Source organism: Choristoneura fumiferana, chromosome 17, assembly GCF_025370935.1.
Source record: "Choristoneura fumiferana chromosome 17, NRCan_CFum_1, whole genome shotgun sequence".
NCBI lineage: Eukaryota > Metazoa > Arthropoda > Insecta > Lepidoptera > Tortricidae > Choristoneura > Choristoneura fumiferana.
In genome coordinates this window covers 12,602,681-12,620,812 of record NC_133488.1, presented here as the reverse complement: position 1 = coordinate 12,620,812, position 18,132 = coordinate 12,602,681, and the positions used below count along the sequence as shown (strand labels likewise).

The 18,132-nt window shown below is 36.7% G+C and overlaps 1 protein-coding gene and 1 pseudogene across 2 annotated transcripts; one reads left to right on the top strand and one right to left on the bottom strand.

The window, feature by feature from the left end:
* Positions 1-6,490, top strand: LOC141437463 (ADP-ribosylation factor 1). Of its 2 annotated transcripts, none has more exons than XM_074100856.1 (5): positions 1-91; positions 474-641; positions 2,221-2,330; positions 3,539-3,664; positions 5,871-6,490. In XM_074100856.1, exons 2-5 carry the CDS (start codon positions 494-496, stop codon positions 6,033-6,035), a joined length of 549 nt encoding a protein of 182 aa, XP_073956957.1. In that variant the 5' UTR covers positions 1-91; positions 474-493; the 3' UTR covers positions 6,036-6,490. The 2 variants fall into 2 exon arrangements, with proteins under 2 accessions (XP_073956957.1, XP_073956958.1); XM_074100857.1 differs by lacking the exon at positions 1-91 and adding an exon at positions 262-280.
* A 7,546-nt stretch (positions 6,491-14,036) lies between these two features.
* Positions 14,037-15,212, bottom strand: LOC141436986 (uncharacterized; annotated as a pseudogene).
* Between the last annotated feature and the right edge of the window lie 2,920 nt (positions 15,213-18,132).

Below are 18,132 nucleotides of genomic sequence, written 5' to 3'. Positions count from 1 at the left end.
CGCCGCCATTTTGACATCCAGCGGATTTCTGAGATTTCGTTTTAAGTATAGCGTTTTTTTCTCGTTAGTGAAGGTATTTTTGTGTGGAAACGTAAGTATTACTTGATTTTAACTTCTCTTAAGTGGTCTAAAATTCATTTATCCATCAAGAACGTGTAAAAGTTGTGATATGACGACGCTACAAGCCGAGGGTGGTGACCGCAGCTCCTTACAACGGTGTTCGCTAGCTGATCTTTGTTGAAAGTATAAGGGTTAACTCTCGCCCAAGGGGTAGTTATCGGTAAACGCTATATCTCAGTTAGAATTTTCAGTGAATCGTTTCGTATATAATGCATTAACATAAAAATAATTAAATTTTTCTATGCGGGATTCCAGCAACTTGCCATGTCATTATCATTGATTAACGTGTAGACTGATGGAGGGATGACTCACGGAGAATGTCTTTTTAAAATAATTATTATTTTCTCTTTCAGAATACATACAAGGCTGAAAAATGGGGAATATGTTTGCAAATTTATTTAAAGGCCTATTTGGCAAGAAGGAAATGAGAATATTGATGGTTGGTCTCGACGCCGCTGGTAAAACCACAATTCTGTACAAACTCAAATTAGGAGAAATTGTTACAACAATCCCAACTATTGGTGAGTATGTATACAACTAGCACTAAACAATCTGTCCATCTAACATATGCTCGCTTTTTAGGGTTCATGATTCAGGAAATGTAATTAACCTACTTAGTAAACTTGTTTTATTTGTAATGTATAATAACAGCTATAGTTTTAATCACTATAACTCTTTCTGCCCAAACTGATACAATCGTGAGGGATAACTATAATTTATACCTTATTATTGTCAGTTTCTCAAGGTCCATTATCATAGTCCTTTTCATACTCAACCTAGGTTGGAAAGAGATAATAATAATTGCAAATGTGTCATAAAAATTGCAATATTGATTCTTATGACATTCTAATGTTTCTTCTTTGAGTGACCTGCTTAGTGAGACTGCCACATTGATATTGTTTTTTGCTTAACTGTCAAATTGTTGAGATTATTATGACTACACACACACTAAATACACACTCGAAGTGGATAACCGTTGGAACCTAAAAATTATAATATTTTAATACCATCTATGTAACACGGCTAAACAATAAAGTTTATTTTATTCTATACTGAATTACTAGGACAAAAATCCATGCAAAGATTAAAATAATCTTTTTTTATAATTTTTATTGTAATCTGATAAGTTTACTACTGATCTTCCACCAACATTCATTACCACTGTGAAGAGTGTAGCTACTTAAGTTAAAGAGGCAATTATATTTTGCCACTATGCATGAATTTGTGCCAAAGTCCATCTGCCACATCATGTAATTGAAAGTAATATTGTTGGGGGACAAGCAAAAGTCACTAACTGCAAAAAAAATCAGTGGAATATTAACCTTATGATGCTATGCATAAGTTTGATTTTCCCTCTTGACTTAAGGTGGTAATTCGTGACTTCTTGTCACCTGACGATGTCCCACTGGTTAAGACATACCACTGCATTAGTGTGTTATCCTTCAGAACTCAAGCTTATGTTTCAAAAACAAATACTATTAACTAAATCTGGGATATATATAGTAGGAAGATTTGTGGAATGATCAAAACAATTCCTGAGACAAGAAATGTTCAATGTTGCAGAATTTGTAACTCATAAAAGTTTGCTGTTTGATTTGATTGATGAGAAATACATTCCTTTTGGCCATCTGTTTCTGTAAATCTCTAAATACTTTATTTTCTCATTTTCGTGCATCCATTTTATATTATGTTGCCTTGTCTTGCATCATTGAACACCTTCAGAACTCGCCATCAACTACATAAAACTAGAAAGTTTACTATTTTAGTGCTATAGGCTTAAAAATGTTTATTGAGTGTACCATCATTAGGATAATTAGCAGCATATTTGTTTTTCATTGGTTTAAATATGTAGCAGGATAGGATAGGATAGAAGCACTGTACTAGCAACAAAAAGCTGATGTTGCTAGTTGATTTTGATATTGACTGCATGGGAAAATAAAAATTTTGCTAATTAAGCTGGAGTTTAATTTTCAAAGGTTCACTGATGGAGTTGGGACGAAACACTGTTCAGTTCACGCCTCCCTCAATCATAATCTTTTTTTTCCTGGCTTTTGCCTAAAGTTCTACTTAGTTACAATTTCATGATTTTGAAATTTTCAGGTTTTAATGTGGAGACTGTAGAATACAAAAACATCAGTTTCACCGTATGGGATGTTGGCGGCCAAGACAAAATCCGACCACTGTGGAGGCATTACTTCCAAAATACACAGGTACTTAGGTTGTTCAATCTTATGGTGAATGATAATAATAAAGTTCCTAAGCAACTTGTTACATGAAGATAAACTTGAATAGTGACATTTAGTAGCAACAAGCAATCCTTTTTATATGTTGCTTTAGAACTCTTTCCTTTAAACAGTTTTATAATTATTTGTGAAATAAGCAGCCCATTTATCACTTCCTGATTGAAAGTGACAGGTGAAAGTTGAATGTGTGACCATTATTCTAGCATAGTCCTTAATATGAGATGTCAGGGTGCTCTTCACATATGGATATTTTTGTACCATTATTTAATAAAATCGAACGCATACGAAAATAATAGGTACAGGTGTTATTTTAAACTAAACATTAAAGAAAATTTGTACAACATAGTACCTATAGTACCTTTTTGTACAACATAGTATGAGAGATGAAAAATTACAAGGCTTACATCATGTGTTTTTTCCATTTCTAGTGTACTGTAAGCTAAGTTTCTACTTATTTGGTTGGGTAATTTTGATTACACAGAACAGATTAAATAAGTTCAGGCTTATCAGTATTAACATTTATGACATTTTGATTCCTTCCCACTTTAAGAGTGTTTATACCTGCTGAGCTGGCAATGTTGCATTTTTGTTAGTTTTTCTCGATTATTCCATAAAAATTTAATGAAAATTAAAAATGTTGTCAGATAGAACACTTCTTTAAGTTAATGTGTCTATTCCAATAATTATATGTGAAGACTTTTATTTTCTTTAAAAACTGGTGATAAACATTAGTTCGTTTTTAAAGAATCTCTTAAGAATTGTTTTTACTCACTTGTGCATTTATGTTGTGTTCAGATATTTTTGATCAAATTTTTGCTCACAAGCTTATGAACTCGACTGTACAAGGTCAATAAAAAAATAGCAAGTTGTGGATGGTTTGTCCCACATAAACATATAGTAATGCTTTATTGGTAGGGATAATTTATTTGCAAGCTGGATTACTGCCTGGATTATTTTAGAAATCACATATTACATTGGCAGTTGTACTTTGTTAAATACCTGTGACCAAAAATGACAATGTAATATGTGATTTCTAAAATAACAATAATTGACAAATTATTCAACCATTTAGTATGCAATTATGTCCTAGCTGGATTCATGCCCAGAAAATCAGGTCTAGCTTACTAGTGATGTCAGCTATTGTGGACTGACATCATCATTCGTAATAATTTCAGGGTCTCATCTTCGTAGTAGACAGTAATGATCGGGAGCGTATCGGAGAGGCTCGCGAGGAGCTGATGCGAATGTTAAGCGAAGACGAATTGCGGGATGCTGTGCTGCTGATCTTTGCAAACAAACAGGTAAACTATTATGTAGAACTAGCAGTTGCTCGCGACTCCGTCCGCGTAGAATTCGTTTATCGCTATACCTAGAGCCATCCACGAAGACGTGTGATTTTGTCAAAATTAGCCATTAATGACATTGTAATAAGAACCACGCCACGTGTCATCGTGAATGACTACCTATATCCCACGGGAACTATGGAATTTTCCAGGATAAAAACTATCCTAGGTCCTCCGGGACTCAAACTGTTTGTATACCGAATTTCATCTAAATCAGTTTAGACATGACGAGGTAACAAACAAATAAACAGATTTACAATTTTTCGCATTTATAATATTCATCATTACCATCATCTCAGCCGTAGGACGTCCACTGTTGGACATAGGCCTCCCCCATATTTATATATTGGTGGGATTAAATTAGTCTTGTGCTTATAATAAAATGAAGTATCCTTTATGGAGGACTACCCTTTATCTTTTATCTATAAAAGAGTAATGTAATGTGGCTGAATGACCTATTGACTGACAACACATAGCCTAAGGTCGCGGCCACATGAAATCGCTCGATGCTCGTTTCCAGTGTCAAATCTTGTCACGTGATATAAAGCGATAAAGCTGAAAATGTTGAGCTTTATCGCTGGAAAGAAATACCTCTTCAATTTCGGCAAAAACACTGTTATTTTTTTCTTTTATTTGTACCACTGCCACAACTGCTACTAAATGAGATTAAGAAATCAGCTTCCAAGGCCAAGATCATTCCTGCAAGAAGCCATCTTGTCGCTGCTGCTCGACGCGGCGACTTGACGCTACTTTTTTTGAGTCGCGGGAAATTCAAAATCAGCTTCAAATCAGTTATCGCTGCAATCGCGTTCGAAACCACTATAAGCCACTGAAGCTAGGGACTTGAAATTTGGCAGATACATTATTCTGGCGGTGAAGAGACAAGAAGGGATTTATCGAAATTCCCGCAGTTTTCCATTGGACTTCAATGCTTTGCGCATATGCTAGTCACAAGCTATGCTAGGCAACCTTGGTAGTCAAACGCGAGTTCATTATGCGATTTTTAAGAAGCGATACGAGTTCAATCCTCTCATATAACTTTTATTTTTAGACTAGTGACAACTAAACTAGTTATGCTGCATAGTAAAATAAAGTGTGTCACTCAGGCCTTGAATACCTGCTTATGGATTATTCTTATGTGATGTTTGTTAATTCAGTAATTAAATTTCATAATCATAATAATAATCTATTTGTTGAATCAATATTATAATTGGACTTTAGTATAAATTATACTCAGAGACTCCTATTTTTGGTTGTTTTCTAAAAGAAAGCTTACTTGTTTGAAAAAAAAGTGCATTTTATCGACTTCCATGTATTTTTTTTGTAATCCACACAAATAGTGTGTGAATGATAAAAAAGTAAGCTAAGTTCATTCAGTTGTTGCTCTAGATATGGTTTGCAAATACCATATGCCATCTCCAAGATATAGCCGTGACGCGCCTGGGTCATTATTCGAGTGTTTATTCCTTTTGATTTTCGTGGGAACATTTTTGTTGACATGGTAGAAGATTCTGTTACAGTTTCCAAGTTATCTTGTAGGAGTACAGGATTTCTAAAACATAATCGAAATTGTTATCAAATTGTACAGCCCGTTTATAATAAAAATATGACCACGAAAATGAGGCGGTTGAAACGCTCGAGTAATGACCCGCCTACCTTCGTGTCGGCCGCGCATCTAAAGGGCTTTGCAGGTCGAGCTGCTTGACGTCAAGCAATTTTTTTTCAGTTAGACATTTTCACTATATTTACAACTTAAGTATTAGTTCACTGACGCGTGCTTAATGTAATGAGATTTTATATTTTGGAGCAGTGTTGCCAACTTTTTGTCTGTTCCAATGGTCTTCGTCAACAAAACTCGTTATTTTATGTGTTAAATATTGTGTTTGAACGTTTTGCTTTACCTAATTGTATTCAAATACGATATTTATCTGCATCCGTTTTAGTGGAAAATCCTCTAAGCGGCAACACCGGGTATAAAATAAAAAAACTGGACTGTGCAAAACTGATCTACGTGCTTGATGTTAAGCTGCTCGATCGCCCTCAAAGCCCTTGAAGCTAGTTGACAATAGATAGAGATAACGATTCACGCATAGTGTATGTGTGAAGGGCAGTGTGTAGATGCGTCACGCGTCAGTGTAGTAAGGAGGGATCGCTTGTGTTGTAGGACCTGCCGAACGCGATGAACGCGGCAGAGATCACGGACAAGCTGGGGCTGCACTCGCTGCGCAACCGCAACTGGTACATCCAGGCCACCTGCGCCACCTCCGGCGACGGCCTCTACGAGGGGCTCGACTGGCTCTCCAACCAACTCAAGAACGCCAACCGCTAACTGCCAGTGCGCCACACAGACAAATCTGATAACTGAAAGAGACTATGGTTTAAGATATGTTAACTTTATTTGCTATAAAATACAATGTATTATGTGCGGAATCATAAATGTATTACTTACTGATACGTCGTCACCCGGCGACCGAGCTCGCATCGCATTCGGCGCCCGCGCCGCCCCCGGCTGGCGCCTCGCTCGGATGCCTTGATTGTTCGATCCCTGATGACAATGAACAAAATATAGTGTGTAAAGTTAATGCAAAAATACAATTTTGTTTATAATTAATTATTATCAGTAAATGAAGGGAAGAAACAACACTTTTGTGTGATCGCGCATTGTGATGTGGATAGGTAATTAGCTAACACGTGATAAAACGAATCACAGCATAACATGTTTTGTATGTGTACTATAATGTTGATTAAGTTGTCGTAATAAAGTATTTAAAGTTAATTCACAAATGATGACTTTTTAATATTTTGGAGATTTGTATGAGAGCATGTTCGTGGCAGAGCTAGAGGCGAGGCCGGGTCGGGGGCGAGGCTAGGCCGGTGCGAGGCCGGCAATGGCGGAGGCAGCGCCGGCCGGGCGGGCGGGCGCGGTCAGGAGCCCAGCCGCAGACCGGGGCTGGACCGAGCTGCCGCGGCCCTCCAACAAACAACCTATTCACATTGCTTTGTCATGAGTTTTACTATTATAACGACTTACATGCTCCTTTTAATTGTACGGTGGCTCCACCAATTTTGTGCATATTCCACTTATTTTGAACGACTTATTGTATGATGATAGTTTATTTTTTGGAGTTAACGAGGTAGAGTAAGCTGTTATGTATTTTCCATTATCATAGTTCCGATCGACGGTTGAATGGACGGCCAGTTGTGACGAGCCTGCATTTACAGTGGATTTCTCACGGCGAACCGAGATTATTCTTGTAACTTAGGTATATGTATGTATTAGATAAACACGGTGTCATTTTGAGAAGTGTTTCTACCTACAGGGAAACAGTGCTCAGAATCTTCAGCGGTACATTGCTCTTACACAATTAATTATAACTTAGCATTTTTATAATAATTTAGAAGAAATTGTTAAAACCTAATTATTCAAGGATACACTGGTTGGTGTGATGAATAGTCTTTTTTTTATTTTTATGAGAATCAAAAAATATTGAAATTGCGAAATGTGACATTCCGGTTTGTCTTAATGCTGTATTATGGAATAAAATATCCTCACCAATATTTGATTTTTGCTTTGTGACACTCTTTATGTGAGAATGAGAAATAATGACACTAACCAACCGAACGGCTTTACGACGTGGTCTTTATTTATAGGTTAGGTTATGCCATGATACCATCAAACCAATTACTTAATTACCTGTTTTATGACTAAATGCAAAAAAAACATGCTATCGCGGGTTATACAATAAATATCGAGGACTAGTTTACGTTCTTTGTGTTCTTCACCTCTTCACTTCCACGAAACCAATGCAGTGACGTTCAAAAAACCCAGCGAAAAATCAATTTGATTTTTAATTCCATTGCAGAAGGATTATTTCGAGTTGAAGGCATTCCATTGGCTGTCACGACTGGATGACTGTGGCGGTGAAGAGGTTAATGGCATTTCTTTAGTCTTGACCTTTCGAGTAATTTCACGAAACCTCTAATTTTTACAAACAAAATGAAGGCATTTAACGCAAAAAGTAAGTACCACGAGTAAGTTTATTTTCTGAAAAATTTCCGTAAAAGTTGACATTATTTACTTCAGAAGGCGTAGTGCATGTAGTATTTAAAAAAAAGATTGCTGGCTCGCCAATAATGTCTCTTACAAATTTCATTATTGTCGAGTCTTATATACAGCCGACTTAAATGGCCGGTATGAGTTATTTTGTTTGAACTCCGAACTTTTTTTATTGGGCCTGAAACAGCTTGTGGTTTTTTTGGTGGAAAAATACACCTGCAGTTTTTTTTTTATGAAAAGAAAGTATAAATTTTTATTGGAAACCTTTTAAAAACCCTTTCGAACCCAGCCGAGTATGACAATGGACTTTATGTACAATCCATGTCAAGTTCAAAATTCAAATGTAAAAGTTACGACAGTGGACCTTATGTACAATCCATGTCAAATTCAAATTGCTGGGTTCGAAAGGGTAATATGTCCTAATATATTTTGAGAAAAAGTTTACTAATTTAGAATACTTCACCATTTTTGAGATAAACTTTATACTTAGTCTCGTCTGGAATAGCAATTGCTGGCTTCGTAATAGTTAAAAATTCCATGCCCATCGGCGTCTTGGTGGACCCTCATGTGATGCCGCTGATGCCGATGGGCGTTATAATTTAGCTTCTCTGGATGCCGCTGACGCCGATGGGCGTCTGTTCTGCAGAAGCGTCGGCATCGCGGCAAAGTACGTAATCTGCGGGTCCGACCCACCTTCACACTGAGCGTTCACACCAGTGTTAAGGTAGGGGAATTACTTTCCAAGCCTTCATACTGATCTAGTTTCAAATAATTAATGTGACGGTGGATCATACATATGAGTAGGTACAGTGTTAACGTTGGGTAGCCAGGCTACGGTTTACCTTTCGGACTGTTGGTCCCACTGCTAGGTTCCACTTATATTTATATAAATGTTATATTTTAATACAAAAGTAGGTAGGTTAGGTTAGTTAGGTAACTTCAGTTGCCCGAAGGGCAAAATAGCCAGAAAGAAGAGCTCCACCCGCGCGGAGCTCTTCTGTCGAAAATCAGTTGGACAAACTGTAGTTGGACCAACCGTAAAAGTAAAAATTTGGAATTGAAATAAAAAATAAGAAAAGATTCCAAAAAAACAATCTTAAGGTTTATATTGTCCGCGTATTGAGTCTCAACATTTACTGGATAAGACTTAAGACTCAACATTCTTTATACGTGAGTGGGTACAAGTCAACGGCCAAGTCACACAACATTAACTATAATAATAAAGAAATCGCAGTAAGGAACCTTAGACTTGGCACGACGTTGTCTAGATTTCATTACTTTTTAGAGATATACAAGCAGATCCATCGAGACTTGGCTAGTTTTTTACAGAATGTTTTTGGTGGGATCAAATTTACAAGGAAAATTATAACGGTTAAGATTGCTTGAGAATTATTAGTAGTTTAAGATACCTAAAACTTGGAAGATTCCGTCTGTACCTACATACACAATACGAAATCTTTAGAAAAATATTTCTTGATTTTTTCGTGATGGCTACCCTATCCTGAGCGTGTCTGACACACTCTTGGCCTGTTTTTTCATTTTTATTTGTTCCTATCCCTTCTGACCCCATTACGAGGTGAGCTGGGATTTGCCTATATTTTAGTGTTATAGTTTAAACTATGAAACTAAACGACAGATTAAGTATCAATATTAAACTGAAATTCATAGCACGGCAACATTTTTTATTTATAAAAAACAAATTGCAACATTTATGAAAACATTTTTTTATCGACGTTGGAATTTCAATTTATTTCCTACTCACCACAGCTACTCACACCCCATTTTACGGTAAGTACCTAATGTGTAATTTTTATTCATTTCTTTCTTACAAAATTGCCTAAACAACTCTTATGCTGGCACTTCACTTGGCATATTCGCAGAAATATTTGCGTGTGTGAAAGAGATGCACTATATTGTTGCTAGTGTGAGTGACGGAGATGTCATTAACGCAACGCGAATACGCAATACCAAGTGAAGTGCCACCATTACAAATTAATTACACAAATTATACCTACCTATCACAATACCTTACCTACACACTTACACCCTCGAAAACACTAATCACTTTGCATTCTGGCTACAATTACTGCCAATGGGGTAGTTTCCTGGGCAAAAAAAATGTTAGGTAAGTACCTTTACCTAGCCTACTTTTTATCCCCATATTCCTACGGGATTAGGATAAAACGTCGATATTTCAATCGCTAGGATTAGGAATATGAAATTTGGCGCAGGTGTTTTTTATGCAACCTTAATGAAATCATATTATATAATTTAATTTTAAGGAATTCCTACGGGAATTTTTGGAAAATCCCGGAATTTAAATTCAACTAGATGAAAACCCCGGCTTCGCTCGGGTAAAATGTAGACTCATAATAATATGTTTGAAAAAATTTTTTGCCAGTAAAGACTGTCGTACTTATCGAAAAATCTGACGTATATTCCCAGCCTTAATTATTATCACAAACACTTTAACGGCTAACCTACGTATCGGTATTTCACCAGTAGATATTTCTCCTAAATCTTATTTGCCCAAATAACTACGTAGTCAGTCCCAAAGTTCTGTCACAAATGAAAATAATGATAAAAACAAAAGTACCAATCAGTTTTTAATAAATTATATACCAATTTAAAGTACATTTAATAAAAAAATAAATTTAAGTGCTTAAAATTATTCAAAATGACTTCCTTTGTTTTTAATACAGGCCCTTAATCGGCGCAGCCAGTCGTCTATCGCAGCACGCACCATTTTCATGTCTATTTCAGCTACTGCTTTTCTTAAAGATGACTTCAGGCTCTCCAAATTTTTATGGGGTTTAGCACACCCCAGACCTTCCCCTCTAAGACCTGCCAAATTTCAAAGTCCAGAGGATTAAGGTTCGGACTGGAGGAAGGCCAATCTTCGTGTCTTATAAAGTCGATTTTTTGACGGCCAAACCAGGCTTGAGTGGTCTTGGTGTTGTAATATGGTTTTCTTAATAAAACTAGCTTTTGCGTATGACCCAAATCACCATCTTTATTTCTCTCTTGCACCGACCCCTCCACAGATAAGCAAACATAAATACAGATACAACATCTCTCTCTTTTTGATTTAGACAATAGTTAATGTAATACTTTAACATTGTGAGGAGTACATAATTAATTGTACCAAACAACAAAACAAAATGTAACGCTTAAGCATTTAGTTGCAATTATCATAAGTCATATTCATAGGTACATTATTATTATTATTTTTAATAGGAAGGTTCCTACTTAACTAAAAGTTTGTTTAAATTAAACCAACTTAAATTAACTTAATCTAATAACATGTAACACTGACAATGCACAGTGCTATACAGTACCTACTTAAAAATTAGTTTCATAATCATCCAAAAACTTAGGTCTCCTTACAAGTCTCTTAGGTAATCTGTCATCTTGTTCTTGAATCCTTAATTCCTGCTCACTGTTAGCTGTAATGTCAATATTTCCTCTTGCTTCCTCCTCATCAAGATTATCTAAGGGACTTGCAGGTGTAATAATCGAATCATCATAAAAATTCCTATTTAACAATGAACTTCCTTCCCCTGGTGAAATGTGCTGTGGAACTCGTACTAAATGCCACCGGTTTCGTCTAAACTTTCCTCTATCCGTCATAATCACGTATGAACGCGGTTCCTCGCATTTTGTTTCAATGGTACCATAAATCTTGAGATCAATTATCCAGACTTTATCATTAGGTTTTAGCTCTTCCAAATTAGATGCCCTGTGACTTTTGTTATAATAATACGCATCTTTATTTTTCTTTTCTGTCATGCTCTTTTGTATATCCTGTTTAATTTTGACCGGTTTATTAAGCTTACTAGGCAAGATAGGCAAGTTATCTCTTAGTTTACGATTAAATAACATTTCTGCTGGACTGTAGCCTGTTTCTATGGGTGTATTCCTATATATTAACAATGCTAAGTATATATCTTCATTTTTAGACAGTAATGATTTTGCTATTTTAACTCCAGATTCCGCTAATCCATTACTTTGCGAAAAATATGGACTACTTGTTATAGATTTAAATCCATATTCTTTTGCAAATTCATTAAATTTGGACTTGAACTGCGTGCCACAATCAGATCTCACTACTTCAGGAATACCGAACCTCGAAAACACATTTTTACACTGAATTATTACACTGTATTCTGTTAGATCTTTTAGTTTACAGATTTCTAAGAACCTAGAATAGTAGTCTATGATTACTAAATACCAGTTGTTATTAAACTTAAATAAATCCATGCCTACTTTTTGCCATGGCCTGTCAGGGATTTTTTCTACAACCATCTTCTCTTTGTGATTCTTGCTTGTTTCTATACACTTAGGACATGACTTCACTTGCTCCTCAATTTGTCGAGACAAGCCTAACCACCAAACCGATTGCCTTGCCCTTTCTCGACATTTAGAGATACCTAAGTGTCCTTCATGAATTCTTTTCAGTATATCTTTGTGCATGTTTTCTGGTATAACTATTCTTGAATTATATAAAAGGAGGTCCCTTTCCATCGAGAAACTATTTTTATACTGATAGTAATTCTTAAAAACCCCTAGTTGAGTTTTATTTGGCCATCCATTTGCAGTAAATGATTTTAAACCTATGCATATGTTACATTTACCCTGTTCCATATATATTTTGTCCAACATTTCGTTAGGTATTGTATCTGAAACTAGCATGTTGATGTTGCCCTCCTCCTCCTGTTCCATATCTGAAACTCCACAATCAGGCAGCGGCTGTCGCGATAGCGCGTCGGCCACTACCTGCTCCTTTCCTGGTATATATTTGACTTCATAATTGAATCTACTCAATTTAAGTCTAAATCTTAAAAGTCGAGGGCTTAAATCATCAAGCGGCTTAGTGTGTAATATCTGCAGAAGGGGTTTATGGTCAGTCTCTAATATTACATGTATGCCTAAAACATAATCTCTAAATTTTTCTACAGCCCAGACCAAGGCTAAACCTTCCTTTTCTATCTGTGCATAATGCTTTTCAGCATCTGTGAGTGTTCTACTGGCGTAAGTAACAATTGATCGATTACCTGCCCTATCTTCTTGCATAAGAGCTGCCCCTAATCCAAATGAACTACTATCTGCTGAGATTATTATTACTTTATCCACATCATAATGTGCTAGAGTAGGAGCATTTTGCAGTTTTTCTTTAATTTCATTGAATGCTTTAGTCTGAATAGGACCCCACACAAACATTTGATCTTCTTTTAACAAAATGTGCAATGGATTTAAAATTTCTGATTTATTTGGAATGTATCGACCTACAAAATTGACCATGCCTAAAAATTGAAGCAACTCTTTTTTATTACTTGGTTCTTTAAAGTTACTGATAGCTTTTGTTCGCTCGGGATCAATTTTTATACCACTAGCGTTGATCACGTGACCCAGATAACAAATCTCCTCAACCCCAAATAAACACTTATTTTTATTTATGGTTATACCTGCATTGTGAAGTCTTTTAAGCACTTCATGAAGGACCCTATCATGGTCTTCCTTAGTCGGTTCATAAATAAGAATGTCGTCCATGTGGATGGCTAGTTTCATGTCTTTAAATAGATTTGAAAACTTCATACTGAAGTATTCAGGCGCGCAATTCAATCCAAACGGAAGTCTGTTATATATATATCTACCAAAAGGTGTAATTATAGTAGTCAACTTTTTTGATGTATCATCCAGTTTAATCTGATGAAACCCTGAGGTAGCATCAATTTTAGAAAAGAATTTAGCTCCTTTCAGTTTAGCTAATGTATGCTCTATTTTAGGGATTGGATAGACCGGGCGCTTTATATTTTTATTAACCTGAGTATAATCACCACATATCCTTACTTTGTTATTTTTTAAAACAACTACGATTGGCGAGACAAAGTCTGTTGCTTCTTCAATAGGACTGACTATACCTAACTGCTCTAGTCTATCCAATTCCTGTTTTACTTTAGGCAGTAAAGGAATTGAAATATTGCGCGGTGAAGCCTGTATGAATGATTTTGGATTCTCTACCAAGTCAATATGAAATTCGTCTTTAAAAACTCCTAATTCGCTAAAAATACTAGGAAATTCTTTCTCAATATTTTCAGAGCCATTCATCCTAACTTCTGGCCCGGATACAGCACAGATTTTTATCAAATTCATACTGTCAATGGAAGTTCGTCCTAGTAGAGCTGTTTTTAACCCTTTAATTACATATACTTTACCTTGATAGGTATTATTCTTGTATTTCAACTCAAGATCTATGGTACCAGTGACATCTAAGCGAGATCCATCAGGTCCTTTCACTGTGTCTGCACATTTCACCAGCGGCAGTTGAAAGGAACTTGCCCAGTTTTCTGAGACTGCACTTATGTCAGCACCTGTGTCGATTAAAAAGTTCAATTTATCAATCAATAAATTATTTCTATAAACCTGTACATCAATCATAAAGTCTTCTTTCTTTTCACATAAACTAACCTCATGAGTGGTCCCTTTATTTACCTCCTCCTCTACCCTTCTAACACCCTTTGATCTACACACTTTAGCAAAATGACCAATTCTCTTGCAGTTGTGGCATGTTGAGTTATTGGCCGGACACATTTCCTTTCGATGACGCTCCAACCCGCAGAACCAGCATCTATTTCTCCTCTTTTCTTGCCTTGTTTAATTCTATTAACTTCGATTGTCTCGTTTCCCATCATCTTGCTTTCTTCTTTTTGAATTTCTGCTTGCCTACATATTAAAGTTGCATCTTTTAACGTGAGATCACTTTTTAACAGAAGTCGCTCGCTTACTGACTTGTCGCTGATTCCAATTACAATTTTGTCTCTTATTAGATCCTCTTTCAGAACACCATATTCACATTTTAGTGCTAGTTTGTGTATGTCTGTCAAGAATTCTTCCAGCTTTTCACCCTCCTTTTGAACTCTTGAATTAAATTTGTACCTCTCATATATGATGTTTTTCTTAGGTGAAAAGAAGTCGTCAAACTTGGAAAGCAAATCTGTGTAGCCGAGTTTAGTTCCGAACTGAATTATAATGTCTTCTGCCTTTTCCCCATACAATACAAAAGGCAATTCACCTTGTCGTTATCTTCTAATTTATCGTTGCCCGACAAGCTCATGTATCGCACGAATCTTGCTTTATACTTTTCCCAATCTTCAGGCTCAAAGCTAAATGTGCCCGGAGGCGAAATACGCAAGAATTTCGATTCCCGATCCTCTCCTTTTGCGCCATTGTTCTCGTTGGTTTTCTCCATTTTTTTTTTCTGAATTTTTTTGGACTCCGATGTTCCTTCGCAATATCTGAATAATTTACTTTGTCTGAACAATCTGAATAACGTTTTATTTAACCGCTGCCACCATGTTGTAATATGGTTTTCTTAATAAAACTAGCTTTTGCGTATGACCCAAATCACCATCTTTATTTCTCTCTTGCACCGACCCCTCCACAGATAAGCAAACATAAATACAGATACAACACTTGGCTTTGTGTGCTGGCGCAGAATCCTGCTGGAACACAAAATTATGACCTGAAAATAGCGTGTTGGGCAGATCTTTGACATGCTTATCCAAAACCGTCTCTAGGTACACTTTCGCACTGATTTTGACCCCTTTTTCGCAAAAATGAACCTCAGTTGGCCCGTAATAAGATCAGAGAATACTCTTCAGAGCTCCTAGCGTACACTCTATCATTATGTTTATTGTACTTCTCTTCAATATCGAAAATCTTTTCGTCTGTAAAGAGGATATCACGGGTCGATTTTTCGCGTACCGCTTTAACAACTTTCCCGGATCTTTAAACCTATTGTTTTTAGACGGGATTAAGTTAGTGCCCACTCTATTTTTTGTATGCTCGCAGACAAGATCTTCGTTTAAAACCTTTTTGACGGGGTTCTACTGACACCCATCTGCAAAGCCATCAATTCTGTTTCGGACAGATTTCTGCTATGCGTGCCTTGATCGCTTTATCACTGCTGGTATTTGTACGGAGCGAGCCGGCCATTCTTTTCTTGTCCTCAAACACTGGAGACTTCATGTACCTGTCAATCGTACGGTACACAAACCTAAGCGTTATATTTACATTTTTAGCAACTTGAAAATGGTTACTTGGCGAGTGCCCACAGCGGTGCAATGCTAAACAGCTATTCGGTTTTCTTTCAACGTCACTCCATCGTGAGAAATTGCAGCGAATGACTGTTTATTGTTTTAAAATAATTGACAAACATTCAAAAATGGATTCAATCAAATTTCTTAAAATCATGTTAAATTAAAAATAATGTGCCAGTGACAGAACTTTGGGACCGACTACGTATGTCTGTCTCATAATAAAGAATTAGACCTAAAGGGCGCCATATAAGGTACGATCCGTCTGTACGATCGATCTGATGAAATCGACGAATCGTACCGTGTGTGGGCCCTTAAAAGTCACAATGGAGAACGAAATGCAAACCTGTGACACGTGATGACGTGACACTCACGCCACTTGATGTGATGACTTTGACATGTTTACTTCGCAACGCCATATATATTCTCAGTAGGTAATTTATTCCATTTTTATTGAAAATACTCGCTAAATCCGAATTTTCTACCTACAAGTTGTCGACTCGGAACAAACGTCAACAACTGAAGATAGTTATAGTTGAAGGTAGTTGGTGATAGTTTTGAGTTTTTGATAAGATCCATTCAAGTTTTCCGGAAGACGTTTCTTTACACAGTCACATGGTCACAGTTCTTTGTAATGGATACTTTTTTGGCGTGACGCACGCGATGTGTTGAAGGCGAGCCGTATCTAAGAGCTAGCTAGTATGAAACGGAACGTTTATTAACTACCCAAGATGGGCGACTGCGGTTTGTTTGTCAGCCATTAGAATTTAACGAAATTCGCCATAATCCGAATTTGCGGATATATGTTGTCGACTCGGATCGACTATTTTTTACGCTCTTCAATTGATGTACATTTCGTTCGAGTCTACCGTACCCTGGACGAAATTATTAATATAGACTACTAGACCTAGGTTTACGCTAGCTGACACGGTTTGCACGGAGCTGGAGGAAACCTATTGAAAAATAGTGTGAGAGCAGCGCTAACTGCACGCGTCGCGTACGTCGGATTTTCCTGTAGGTAGATAAACCGCATCGCAGGACTGCGCCGCTCCGTGCACCCGCGCCAGAGGCGTGTAAAGCTGCGGCCGCTACGGGGGCTAATGGCCTACGACTGCTACGTGGCGCGTTAGGAAAACCTCAGAGGAAATCCGATATTTCTACAAACATTAAATAACAAAAAGGTTTAGATAAATATACAGTCAGTCAAATAAACCATCCCGCGTCATACCAACAGGGCTACTACGAAATTCGAAAATCGAAGTTCGTATCGTACCTTCCTTCTCACTCTCGTAGTAAATAATTATAAGCGTCGGTGGGTTGGTACGATACGAACTTCGATTTATGAATTTTGTAGTAGCCCTGCAGGTGCCCAATACACAATGAGGGCTAACCCAACAAACATTTTACAGGTGGCCACAACGTGCCAATTTTGACTTTTGGTTGTATAAGCTGGTCGTAAACACGTCGTTATCACATCGATATGACCGAGAAAAGGCCCATTTTATACGAATCTATGTCGTAATATAGTCACGTAGCAGTCCTATAAGTCACTGTATCAGTCGTGTAGTGGTCGTATAGAAATCGTGAGACATGGTGTCATGACCAATGTTCATGGAGTTATGGTGTTTATTACCGCTGTTTTACCGCATTTATCGAATAAAAGTGTTTATCGTGACTTTAATATGGTGGTTCTGTTTGTAAAGTTATCAGATAAAATGTAGTAAATTCAAACTAAAAACTGCGACGGACAATTACTTTAATCATAGCAAAGTAGAACAGCCATTTTTATATTTTATTATCTCTTCTTGTGACATCTTCGAACTCACGTACGACTAAGTAATGTACATTTATCTGTTGGAAATTAACGCTATCGAGTAATATGCCCTAGTCTTCTCAATATAATGAACGCGCCTTATAAATTTCTGTAAATTAAGCTATATTCTTTTCAATGTTTTAATGAACGTTTTAATAATTACCTTTAAACGTCTTAGGGTTTAAGATACAACCGTAATACAATATCTAAACGACTTTGCATTCTGTGAACTTTTCTTTTGTCAGCCATTTTAACGAAATTAGGGTTAGGTGAAATTTTTATAAATTTCAAATATTATATCAACGTTACAAAGCAAAGCTGTGTCACTAAAGTTATATACGTAATAAATAGTAGCATAAAAGTGTTCAAATCGGCTTATTATAATCTTAAAAAAGTGTAATTTATCACTTTTATACGATCGTCACGTAAAAGTAGTAGTCCTCGGGAATCTAATACGACA